General features: G+C 24.7%; 1 protein-coding gene across 1 annotated transcript; it reads left to right on the forward strand.

The window, feature by feature from the left end:
* Positions 1 to 4,164: 4,164 nt before the first annotated feature.
* On the forward strand, positions 4,165 to 6,129 carry LOC113388449. The gene is made up of 3 exons (XM_026625826.1): positions 4,165 to 4,342; positions 5,306 to 5,527; positions 5,600 to 6,129. The coding sequence occupies exons 1-3, from the start codon at positions 4,165 to 4,167 to the stop codon at positions 6,127 to 6,129; spliced, it is 930 nt and encodes a 309-aa protein (XP_026481611.1).
* Positions 6,130 to 14,404: the final 8,275 nt, after the last annotated feature.

The raw sequence follows: 14,404 nt of genomic DNA on the forward strand, positions 1-14,404 counted from the left end.
TACCGCCCATTTCTTTACTGTTGCTTTTGGAAAAAACGGCGGAAGCAAAGTTGTACACCTAATAAAAAAAATTATATTTTAAATTTAGATCGGGGAATTTCTTTAGATACGTTCAATAATTCTGAATAATTTATTTAACGCATGTTATTAGTCGCATATTTATTCAAAAACAAATATGTGGTTAGAAAATTCTTTAAATTTAAAAACAATTCCATGTACAATTTTGCTTCCGCCGAATTCTTCACTTGTGCTTTTGAAAAAAACGGCGGAAGCAAAGTTGTATATATAATAAATACTATTAGTTAATTAAATTAATTCATTGTGTTGTAATTTAATAATTTAATTTTGTAACATAATATATATATATATAATATATATATTTATATATATATATATAGCTTAGAGATTTATATGATAAAAAATAAGACTGTTATTATAATTATTCACTAAAATAAAACAAACAAAAATTTCTCTAACCATCAAAATGTCGCAACCAAAAAAAAATCACCTGACCAAAAAAATTTGAAAATAATCAATAATAAATGTATAAAATTATCAATTTTTCGACATAATCATAAAATTGCATTTATCATCATTCGCCAATTTGTGATTCAAAATTTATATAATTTATATAAAAGTGCAATTATTTGATATACAACTTTGTTACCGCCGAATTCTTTACTTCTACTTTTGGAAAAAACGGCGGAAGCAAAGTTGTATATATAATAAATACTAATAGTTAATTAAATTAACTCATTGTGTTAATGATTTTGTAAAAAAAAATATTCATAGCTTTAAGATATATATATGATAAAATATAAGACTGTTATTATAATTATTGACTAAAATAAAACAAACAAATCTCTATTTTTGCACTAAGTATCGCAATTCAAAAAAATCACCTGACCAAAAAAATTAGAAAATAATCCATCCATCCGCCGGCCAATATATTTATCCGTCTATCGATTTTACATAATAAACAGAATAATCACAAACAAAACAAACACTCGTACTACCAACCATTACCAATACCACTACTAATACCACTAAAATGACTATTATAATGATGGTATCTTCTTCTTCTGTAACAAATTCGAAGAGTAAACATTGCCAGCATCCGATGAAGAGTATAAAAAGCTTGAGAAGATCTTCGAAGACATCAGTTGACTCGTGAAGAGTTCAACAGTAACATCGAATAATAATAAAAATACATCGAAAGTGATATTAAAGAAAATAAAGAAAAATCTTGAAAAAAGTTTGTGGTTTTTTGCATTTTTTGTGTGGATTTTGCCGAAGACGATGAGAGGATTTGTTTGTGAGTAGAAATGATACAGTTCGATTTTGTTTATACCCATATCCTAAAATTCGATAAAAATATTTATTTAACTTCAACCAAAAATTTGCTCAAAGTGAATCGGAAAACATTTTTTTTTTTTTTTTTGGAAAATTACACTTCGGGTTTTTTTTATTAAGTGGATTTTTTGTGTATTGGAATTTTCACTCAAGTTTTCTAAATAGACCAAAAGTTTGCTCAAGATGGACTAGACAATTTTTTTTTTAATTTTACTTCGGGTTTTTATATTAAGTGGATTTTTTGTGAGCAAAATTGTATTTGGATTTTCACTCAAATTTACAAATTTTTGTCTGTTAAATAAAATGCAAAGATAGTGTTCAATATTTATTAAATATCCAATAAATAAATTTATTAAATATCCAATAAATAAATTTAATAAATATCCAATAAATAAATTTATTAAATATCCAGTAGATAAATATAGTTTTCTGTTCAAAAATGTGTTTACAATTTTGTTTTTAAACTTATATTTTTTGCATTTCTTTGTTACTACTTGCCTAAGTTAATAATTATTATATTTTTACTAATTTGTTACTAATACTCTATTCAAAAAGTCATTTTTCTTTTTTTTTAATTTTACTTCGGGTTTTTTTTATTAAATGGATTTTTTGTGAAAAAAAATGTATTAGAATTTACACTCAAGTTTACAAAATATTGTTTGTTAAATAAAATGCAAAATAAGTGATAGATATTTATTAAATTTCCAATATATATGTATTTGTGTTTAAAAACGTGTTTACAATTTTTTATTAACTTTTATTTTTTTGCTTTTGTTTGTTACTACTTACTAAAGTTAATATTAATATATATTTACTAATTTATTACTAATACTCTATTCAAAAAGTCATTTTTACTTGAATTTTTATTCATAATTTTTCACGATGAATTTTATTAATACATTTGACAATTTTCTGTTTAATTTGTTTAAATTTTTTTTGCCAAAATGCCGTTCGTATTTTTATTTTTTTGAGTATTAAATATACTAACAAATATAAAATTTATAAGTAATGGTTACTAACAAGTAGTTCAACACTAATTTTGTTTTTTTTTTTGAAAATTACACTTCGGGTTTTTTTATTAAGGGGATTTTTGTGAATGAAATTTTATTAGGATTTTTACTCAAATTTACAAATTTTTATCTGTTAATTAAAATGCGAAATAAGTAATAAAATTTTACTGTTCCTTAATAAAAACATTTTTTTATATTAAAAGTCGATAAATATAAGTTACTTTTGTGTTCAAAATTTTCATCTTAAGATTTTAAGTAATACATTTTATTCACCCACAAATATCTCTGCAGTTCTGTTTTTACTAATCATTTTTAAAATTACTGATTTTTATTTGTACTTCATTAAATTTACTTGCAATAAATTCTCTAAATTTTGTCAAAAACAATAACGTAAAATCAATTCTTGCAATGCAAAATCATAATTAAATATAAGAGATGCGAAATTTAACTCCGAAAAAATACATTTAAATCATAAAAAAATTTATAAATTGCTAAATTTCATTTTGGCATTGCATAAGTAAAATATTTAAACAAGTGTCAGCAACACTGATTTCTAGAAAAAATTCCATAAAATAAATTATTAAACAAATTTTTTCGAACAAAATTCGAAGAATATAATTTATATCTATCTAAGCAAGACGTTTATGAGGACGTTTTTTTTAATATAAAAATTAAAATTGTTTTTTACGTTATTTTTTTTTATAAAAATCAGAGAATTTTTTGCAAGTAAAATTAATAAAGTACAAAAAATGTAATAATTTTAAAAATTATTAGTGAAAAACAGAAGTGCGATGATATAATGCTCTAATTGATTTTACTCTGAATTATTATCAAATATTATACTATGAAATCTAATTCCAAAATTCACTCATAATTTTATTTGTCAATTGTAATTCTGTAAAATAAAGTAAAAAGATATGTTTATAAAATATTCTAATCTCTAACTTATAAACTATTCTAAACTTTAAACAAATGTCAAATACAATGTGAAAGAATATATTTTTGTTCAAAAGCAAATTCAGAAATCTAACCCCAAAAAATATTTATTTTAAACAATTTTCCAAACTAAAAAAATTATCGAATATAATTTATACAAAATATTTATTATAGATAATTATGTATTATTATTTGTAAAAACTGACGTGTCCAATGTTTGCTAAAAATATTCATAATTATTTAAAATATATAATTAATTATATATTTTTTCACTAGAAATTACATAGAACTTGCAAAATTCGAGATTCTTTGTAAAATTTGGTGACAAGATTTTTTAAGATATAAAAATCCAAGTTTAAGTTTTAAAAATTCTAGATATTTTAATCAGAATTAAATATATTTCTAAATTTTATTAAAATTAATGGGATCGAGTGAGTTTTAGTATTTTCCATAATTAATAGATGGCGTCAGTGTACACGAATTAATCACACTTTTTAAAAAATTTCTTTTCCTAATATAGCACGTATTTTAAACATTTTATTTTTTTAATTATTTATTTTTGTGAAAATATATTTGTAATTTTCCTTAAAATACATTTTATACCAGTTTGTACTTTGTTCTAAAATTAATCATGTTCATCCTTTTCTATAAACCTCTTAGGGTAAATTTACGTGCTACATTCACCAGCGCCTCTAATAGCGAGTGCACAAACCATTAAAATTTAACCAACCACGTCTTTACTTCTTCACTATTTTTTTCATAGCAGAATAGCTTATAAAATTTTTTGTAATTTCGATTGCTGTTTATTAATTAATAAAAAAAACTAATTTTTTATTTTTAATTTTTTCCTCAGCTTCTGTCTACTATGGCGGCCCTGGCCTGTGCCAGGCCCGAAGCCCCTTACAACTACCCCAGGCCAGGACTAGGTCTCGGTGGTAGTTTCCAGAACGGAGGAGGAAGCTTCACAAGCTCCGGAAGTTCTTCTGGATTCGTCGGATCTACATCCGGATTTGTTGGCCCTAGTGTTGGCCCTATTGGAGGAGGTCAGTTGGAGAAAAAATAATAAAAATAAAATTGTGTCTAATTTTGGGTGAAACAGTTTGTTATCAAACTTGTGGATGGAGAAAGTGATTTCTGTGACTTGGTCATTTTCTAAAGATTCTGATTTTGGTGCAAACTAGTGGTGTATGGCATCGTGCCTTAAGGCAAATTGCTGCAACTTCCCGTACCGTAATGAAGTATTCGAGAAATTTTAGACGTTTTCAAATATATTATTACACAAATACTGTAACCTTCATTATTTTTGCTATCTTGTTATATCTAAGCAAATCAAATGTAAATCATTAATCAATTTATCTCCACAAGATTAACAATCGTCATTTCATTTCGAATTCAATTTCAAAAAAAAATAGTTGCCTAATTTACACAAAATTGAAAAAGTGCTCCAGTACAAAAACAGTCTAAATGCACTCGGGTAAACATTTGTACCAGAGTGGCGCTTAAACTGTGCTTAGCCTGGGTCATTTTTTCAATTTTTAATCCAAAATTACAAAAATATTTTATGGAAAATAAAAAAGGATGTAATAATTTTTGATCCTCAAAAGCAATTGTTTTGTCAATACAAGAAGAAAGTTTTTTAAATTATTCAAATCGGACGCTTAGTTCACTCAAAAACTGACATTTTTTGCACATTTAGCTCTGTATCTCCAAAATGGCTAGGCCTGCCTTTGCCGAAAACTAATAACCACTTCTCCCAATCATTACAAATTGAATGTTTTTAGATCATTCAAATCCGATACACCGTTCTCTCGAAAACTCGATTTGTATTTTCTGCACTCTTTGCTCTTTATCTCCGTAACGGCTGGACCTGCCTTTGCCAAAAACTAATTAGCACATCTCCCTATCAATAGATAAATATCAATAAATCTTGCCTTCAATCTTTGTTCACGTTATTCCTACTTTTGTCATTAATTATTCACCCACATCTCACTTTTACTCTTTTGCAGGATCAATTGGTTCAGGATCTTTCCACCACCACCACAACGGTGGTCTAAACGGCGGACTCAATGGCGGATTCCAACAAGGCTTCCAAAACGGTGGTTCATTCCAACAACAAACAGGCTTCCAACAGGGCTTCCAAAACGGTGGTAGCTTCCAATCCACAACAGGCTTCCAGAACGGAGTTGTCGGCGGCGGATTCCAACAGGGGGGATTCGTAAGCACTCCTGGTAATAAAAAAAACTTGATACACATAGTTGGTGAGGAGGGTGATATTATAAAATGTGTCTTTTACCCCCCAGGACCTCTGATCCAGAAGCACATCTACGTCCACGTCCCACCACCAGACCCAGAGGATGTCCGTGCCCCTCACATTCATGGGCAGTTCGCCCCCCCACAAAAGCACTACAAGATTATCTTTATTAAGGCTCCAGCACCTCCACAGTACGGTTCAGCAAGTCTGCCACTGCCTCCACAGAACGAAGAGAAGACTTTGGTTTATGTCTTGGTTAAGAAACCCGAAGACGCCTCCGACATCTACCTGAACAATGCACCAACTACACCACCAAGCAAACCAGAGGTTTACTTTATCAAATACAAGACCCAAAAGGACAGGCAAAACCAGCAACAGATTGTGGATAATGGTTTGGTTGGGCCAACTGGCCCAACTTTGGTGAACGGTGGAGGTATTGCTGGTGGCTCCATCTCTGGTGGATCCATTTCTGGAGGATCGATTTCTGGTGGCTCCATCTCTGGAGGTTCAAGCATCACGTCGACGAGTGGTTCTTTGGGTCCTGCACCTCAATACGGACCACCAACCCCAAGATTTTAGAACGATGAAGACCAAATAGATTATTTTTGATACCAAGGGATCGGTTTAGGTTTTGGTTTATTCACCCTCTTTCATCCCTCCAACAACCAAAACCTCCACCATCCCAAAAACCACAAAAAATGATTACGAAAAAAATATTTTTATATATATAGAAATTAAAATAACCCTCGAAAACCCAAAAAACAAAACAAATTTTAAATTTAATAAATTGTTACCATTGTTACCATGGTTACCGTTGCCCTTCTACCAATTGTTTCGGTGGATTTTGTAAATAGTTTTCTTGTTACAAAAAATGTTTTTTGTTTAGCATAAGAGCTAGGCGTAATTTTGTTTTTGTTAACAAGAGAACACGAATATAGTGATATTGTTTACAAGAAACGATCGGAGAATGTTTTATATATAAAATATGGTTTCGATCGTGCTAGATAGAATTATTATTATTTTTAACAATTGTATATGATGATTTTTATACAAATTAATAAATGAAATTGAATATTTTGTTGTAGAAAAATATTTGAGTGGTTTTATTTATGAACATAAACAAATTGTTTCAGAACAGTGTTAATAAAAAATTGAGTGAATGAACTGTGAATATTTATACATAAGTATAATTGAAGTGATAGATAATTAAAAAATCTGAATATTTAAATAAAAATTTATAAATATAATAAAAACAAATTTAATAAATAATATATAATTGAAAATTGTATTAAAAATTTTAATTGAGTTTTTCAAACTCAAAAAAATATATAAATAAATTTAAAATGTTGAAATAAACCTAATATAACATATAGGTAAAATAAATTAAGTGAATAAAATAAAATTTGAAAAAAATTATAATTAAAAAAAATTTATAACCTAAATAAATTCGTATAATATAAAATTTTTTAAATAAAAAATTTAAAACTAATTGAATGATCAAAAATATGATTGAAATACTAAAAATCAAAATAATAATAATTTTAAATAATTAATGAATTAAAAAATATATAAAATAAAATAGGAAAAAAAAATTAAAAAATGTATTTTAATTTAAAGAGTAGCATTAAAAATTTTAAAACATTGATAAATTAATAAAATTATAAATAATTTAAATAACAGTTGTTTTCGATACAATTTGAACAAATTAAATAATAATGAAAGTGATAAGTAAGAAATGTAAATAAAAAAATAAAACAAATTAAAAAAAATTAAAATTAAAATTGACAAATTAAAATAAAATGAATGAAAAAAATAATATAAAAAATGAAATAGAAAAAATACTATGTAAAAAATGCCAAAAAATTACAAATTCATTAATTGATAATATAGAAAAAAACTGATAATTTAAAAAATAAAGAAAATAATAAAATAAAGAAAATAATAAAATTAAATGATAAATTAAAAATAAACAATCAAAAAAGTTTGCAAATGCAGAATTTGTAATAAAAATATAAATTAAAAAATTAAATGAATTAGATAAAATTAATAATTCATATAACAAATAAATTACATAAAAAATTAAATTATATAAATTAAAGTAAATAAATCGAACAAAATTTGATAAAATAGAGAAATTTCTGAAAATGTAAAAAAATATTAAAGAAAAATCAAAATTGTGTACTAAAAAATTAAATAAAAATACCTAAATAACAAATTTTAACGTTTAAATTGGCACAAATAATAAAAAATGAATAAATAAAGGAAAGGAATCAAAAGGAATAATTAAATAAATCAATAAATAAAAAAATGAATTAGAATTAATCAATTTAAAAAAAATGTGAGTAAATTAATTAAAGTAAAAATAAATAAGAAAGATCTAAGTAATAGTAATATAATATTAATAATAATAATAATAGATGAAACTTATGAAGTAGTCAAATAGAAATAAAAATGTATTCGCTAAAAAAACTGAATAAAAATAAAACTAATAAATAAAAGAAATAATAAAACAAGAATCTTTTAAAAAGAAATAATAATCCTCTAATTTAATTCATTTTATTATTATAAAAAGTATTGATAATTTTAATTTGTTTAACATTTTTTATGATATATAAATTATGAGGAATTTCTGCGATTTATAAGTAAGAATTTATTTGCTAATAAATCAAATAAAAATCTGATCCAAAATTAGGTAAACTAAAAAATTGAACATGAAATATTATAGGAAGTGTTTAAAAAAAAAATTAATAATTCTCTAATTTAATTCATTTTGTTATTAAAAACAAGTATTGGATATTTGATATTTTTAATATTTTCTAATTATACATCAAAAATTTTCAGGAATTTTGTACTATTATATATATAAAATTAATTGAAATTGAAAATAACAACAGACAAAAGTCTGTGGTATTAAATTCTATGGAAAATATGAATTATTAGGAATTCAATAATAGTAGTTTTACAAACTAATTAATTTTTTGATAACCTATACTCGTATTAATTTATGTAGAATTGGTTTCTATGAAAAATATACAAATGTAAAAATTCCATATATTACTTTCATGGATTCTATTAATTTTTTAATTATTTATAAATATTATGAATAAGAGACAACAGTAACAAATCAAATAAAATTTATAAAATTTTAAAATAATAATAGTTTAAGTAAAGTTTCATGATTTTAAGTATTCAAAATTAATATATATATATATATATATATATATATATATACATACAGCTATATCCATTATAATTTTTGAATAAACATCTCATTCAAATAATATCACTTTTGTCACATACAAATAAATGTATTCATGTTTCGTTTTACTTTACGACTTTGACTCTGGCAAAACACAAATGGAATTAGAAATTGTTTATTTGTTCGGCGAAAGTTTCAAACCAGGATGTGTTAAATAAAATATCAACAGTATAGCACCAACTAGGATAATATAATAGAGAGACTGTTGTTTATGTGAAATTTCGATGGTAGAAATAATTTACTCCGATGCAACTTGTAAGTTTACAAACGTACTAGAGTAAATAATTATAGAGAAAATAATAAAACAAATGAAAAATCTGTGCCGTGTAAGAAACGTAAGTTTATTGAAAAAAATTGTTTCATTCGTGGTTACTATATATTTTTAGAAATTATTTTTATAGACAAGACAGATACTACAGATGCTCAAAGAATGAAACTGTAGCGCCAGCAAAATAGTCAAAACAAACAATCAGTCAATGAAAGTATGTTAATTTTGATTACATGAAGTTCTTCAAACACAATTACACGATGAGTGAAATTGTTAATATTTTTTAAGCTTCTTGTAATTTTTTAATATTTTTAAACTTATTTGTTTGTATGTTGAGGGTCCTCAAAGACCGACATTATTTTAAAACATTACTGAGGATAATTTTTAAGTATTTTGCATATTTCTATAATAGTTTATATAATCATTTATAAAGTATAGTATATATTCAGAAAGCCTGTAAAATTCTGCATCATTTACTTGTAATTCGAAATTATACTCCTGAACAAAAAAGTCCTTAAAATCCTACCTAAACCTAAACCATCAATATCTTTCTGATTATATAGGACATAGGACTAAGACATTTTTTAGTATTAGAGAAATTTCTACAAATATTTGCTTAAACATTTATAAAGTGCAATATATATTCAGAAAGCTTATAAAATTCTGCATCATTTACTTGTAATTCAAAATTATACTCCTGAACAAAAAAGTCCTTAAAATCCTACCTAAACCTAAACCATCATTATCTTTCTAGGGACATTTCTAGGACTAGGACATTTTTCAGTATTTTGAAAATTTCTACAAATATTTGCTTAAACATTCATAAAGTGCAATATAAATTTATAAAGTTTATACAATTCTGCATCATTTACTTGTAATTCAAAATTATACTCCTGAACAAAAAAGTCCTTAAAATCTATTTAATTTAATATATTTTAATAATAACATTTTTTATCAATAGGATGTTAATATACCTTCATTTTTAGGAATTCTCTCTAAATGAATTATTTTTGAATCTATAATTAATAGAATAAAATTTTTTCAAAAACATTTAAATTAACTGTAATTATATTAATTATAGTGCACAGACACTTATCGATTCCGTAACAATGTTTGCCCTTTATACGGCGACGCGTCGCTCACGCGCTTCCATTTTTATTAAAAAAAAAATATTTTTAAGCAAGTCTTTTTCAAAAGTATCAAAATTCTTAAAACTCTATTTTTGTTTTAAGTTTAAAAAATAGATAATATTTTTTAAACAAATAGTTTTTGGTACGGGATGTTCCTTAAAGCGCGATGTCATACACCACTAGTTTAATTTTGGGATCAACTTATTTTTTTTTTTTTTCAACACGGAATTGACTAAATATATACAACTCTACTACAATACAAAAAAAACAGTTTATGTTTATCAAGTTTAGTCCACCCCTAGTAATTTTAAAAAACGATTATTCGGATATTTATAAATCTTTCTGAAGTTTGTTAAGGAAATTTTGTGATTAAAAAATATAGAAATATTGTAGAAATAGATGAAAAAAATTGCAAAGAACGACATGTCATTGTAATCTGTGAAAAATTTCAATTTATTTATGATCCTAGACAATATTGGAATATGTATAATAAATGTTAGAACGTCAATTAATAGTTATATATATATAATATATATATATTATTCAAATACAATTATTAATTACCGTTCTAACATTTCAATTTTAATTTTAACTTTCATTACTCCATAAAATTTTAAATGTCGAATGAATGAATGAACGCCAGTATTGTTCTTGTATCTTAACAAAGATAAAAAAAAATAAAGAAAGATGATGATGATGAAGAAGGTGTAAGTGACATAAAAGTGAAACCTGAATTGAAGCAACTCCGAAGGTGAAGACACACACAAGAAATGCCGTCGAGGAATTTATATACCGAAAGAGACACCGGACACGCCCAATGTAATAAAAATACATATATATATATATATATATATATATATATATATATAGATTCTGCGTGAGAGACATCAAGTTTAATACAAAAAGAGAACTCTACTGACAAAAGAACTAATAAAATGTCATTATTCAGAACAAATCAGAGACATGAGCTCTAAGAAAATAAAACTGAGCAAACTAAATATAAATACATTTGATTTATATATATATATATATATATATATATATATATATATATATATATTTTCATTTCTATGCTCAAATATGTGCTCAGTTAGTTGTGTCTAATAATTAACGCTCAAGAATTTTGGTATAATTATTTGATGATAAATATAATGAATTATAATCAATGATTCACTAGTCAATTTATGTTTTTGAAGCTAACTATTAAACTAAATTTTGTTTAAACACTTGAGTATTTTTGTATAATTACTCAAGAGTTCAAAATGATGATAGAATTATAATTAAAACGCTCAAGAATTTTGACACCTATATTGTTATTATATTTTCTTGAATTTTTAATTTTTTATACAAATTCAAAGAATGCCCAATAACTCTTGCACACCATAATTTGTATATTTATGTCAAAAACTCAAGATTTTATTAAATCGATTATTAAAATGCTCAAGGATTTTAGTAAAATTATTATAAAAATGCTCAAGAATTTTGGTAAATTATTATAAAAATGCTCAAGAATTTTGGTAAACTATTATTAAAATGCTCAAGAATTTTGGTAAATTATTATTAAAATGTTCAAGAATTTGCAGAATGCTCTAAATTTTTCGATTTTTATACCTTAAAGACTTAAGATATTTTCAAAATAATTATAAATCTCAAGAAGTTTGATACATTTGTTAAATGTTCTTTAAATTATTCTACATTTATATCTTAAAGCTCAAGATTATGGTGTGATGAAAATGTTGGTAAGTTATTTTGGGAGTATAGTAACCATTTATATTTTATATAAAGATTCAAGATTCTAAAGATTCATGATCTCATAGAATCTTCAAGATCTCAAAGAAAGATTCAAAATTCCAAACACTCAAGATTCTAAAAACTCAAGATTTTAAAAACTCTAAATTTTTTCGAAATTATTGAAGGCTCAAAAATTCTGCTACACTTATAAATCAATAAAAACCTAGATTTTAATATAAAACCTATCGAAATACTTATATATTTAAAGTACTATATATCTATAAAAGATGTTTGTCCTGAATAGACTCCTAAACTGCTGAACCGATTTTAAAAAAATTATCTCATCTTATACAGTTATATGTAACTTGAGTATAGATGCTAATTTTCATTCATGGATATAAATTTATAAGTAGTTTTTATATCTTTATACCACAAAGACTTGAGAAATTTTGGTAGAATATAGAACACTAACATTTTTGTAAAACAGTCCATTAATTTGGTGTACAAAGATTCAAAATTGTATTATAGTAACTACTATATAAAACAAATCTTAAACTATTATTTACACTTAATGTTTTTATATGTATTATCATACCATAGGCTCAAGATTTTAATATATAATTACTATTAAAAATATAAACTACATATTTATTATACACAATATATATATATATATATATATATATATATATATATATATATATATCTATATATATATCAAATTACATAATTCTTTCCGTCCCAAAGAAATGTATGTTAATGAACTTCGATGGAATAAATTACAAGAAAACCAGTTCTTCACCTATTTTTAGTTTATTATCAGTCATCATCATAATCACCGGAGGTTGACATTGACCTGGTCTTGAAAATCTTTCTCTTTTATATAAAAAAAAACAAGAAAAAAAACTTGAATGGAAGAAATGACTTAATTTGTAAATGAATTATATAACTCGATATAGACAGACAACTTGAATGGGAGAAATGACTTAATTTGTGAAAGAATTATATAACTCGATATAGAAAAACAACTTGAATGGGCGAAATGACTTAAATTGTAAAAGAATTATATAACTCGATTGATAAAAAAAAACAACTTGAATGGCAGAAATGACTTAATTTGTAAACGAATTATATAACTCGATATAGAAAGACAACTTGAATGGAAGAAATGACTTAAATTGTAAACGAATTATATAACTCGATAGAGAAAAACAACTTGAATGGGAGAAATGACTTAATTTGTAAAAGAATTATATAACTCGACTGATAGAAAACCAACTTGAATGGGAGAAATGACTTAATTTGTAAACGAATTATATAACTCGATTGATAGAAAAACAACTTGAATGGCAGAAATGACTTAATTTGTAAAATAATTATATAACTCGATTGATAGAAAAACAACTTGAATGGCAGAAATGACTTAATTTGTAAACGAATTACATAACTCGATATAGAAAGACAACTTGAATGGGAGAAATAACTTAATTGTAAAAGAATTTTGTAACTCGATTAATAAAAAAACAACTTGAATGGGAGAAATGACTTAATTTGTAAACGAAATATATAACTCGATAGAGAAAGACAACTTGAATGGGAGAAATGACTTAATTTGTAAACGAATTATATAACTCGATAGAGAAAAACAACTTGAATGGGAGAAATGACTTAATTTGTAACAGAATTATATAACTCGATTTATAGAAAAACAACTTGAATGGGAGAAATGACTTAATTTGTAGAAGAATTATATAAGTTGATATAGAAAGACAACTTGAATGGAAGAAATGACTTAAATTGTAAACGAATTATATAACTCGATATAGAAAGACAACTTGAATGGAAGAAATGACTTAAATTGTAAACGAATTATATAACTCGATAGAGAAAAACAACTTGAATGGGAGAAATGACTTAATTTGTAAAAGAATTATATAACTCGACTGATAGAAAACCAACTTGAATGGGAGAAATGACTTAATTTGTAAACGAATTATATAACTCGATTGATAGAAAAACAACTTGAATGGCAGAAATGACTTAATTTGTAAATAATTATATAACTCGATGATAGAAAAACAACTTGAATGGCAGAAATAACTTAATTGTAAACGAATTACATAACTCGATATAAAAAAACAACTTGAATGGGAGAAATAACTTAATTGTAAAAGAATTGTAACTCGATTAATAAAAAACAACTTGAATGGGAGAAATGACTTAATTTGTAAACGAATATATAACTCGATAGAGAAAAACAACTTGAATGGGAGAAATGACTTAATTTGTAACAGAATTATATAACTCGATTTATAGAAAAACAACTTGAATGGGAGAAATGACTTAATTTGTAGAAGAATTATATAAGTTGATATAGAAAGACAACTTGAATGGGAGAAATGACTTAAATTGTGAAATAATTATACAACTCTATATAGAAAGACAACTTGAATGGAAGAAATGACT

Source organism: Ctenocephalides felis, unplaced genomic scaffold, assembly GCF_003426905.1.
Source record: "Ctenocephalides felis isolate EL2017-DRISC unplaced genomic scaffold, ASM342690v1 CF-g0.4_SCAFFOLD_03572, whole genome shotgun sequence".
NCBI lineage: Eukaryota > Metazoa > Arthropoda > Insecta > Siphonaptera > Pulicidae > Ctenocephalides > Ctenocephalides felis.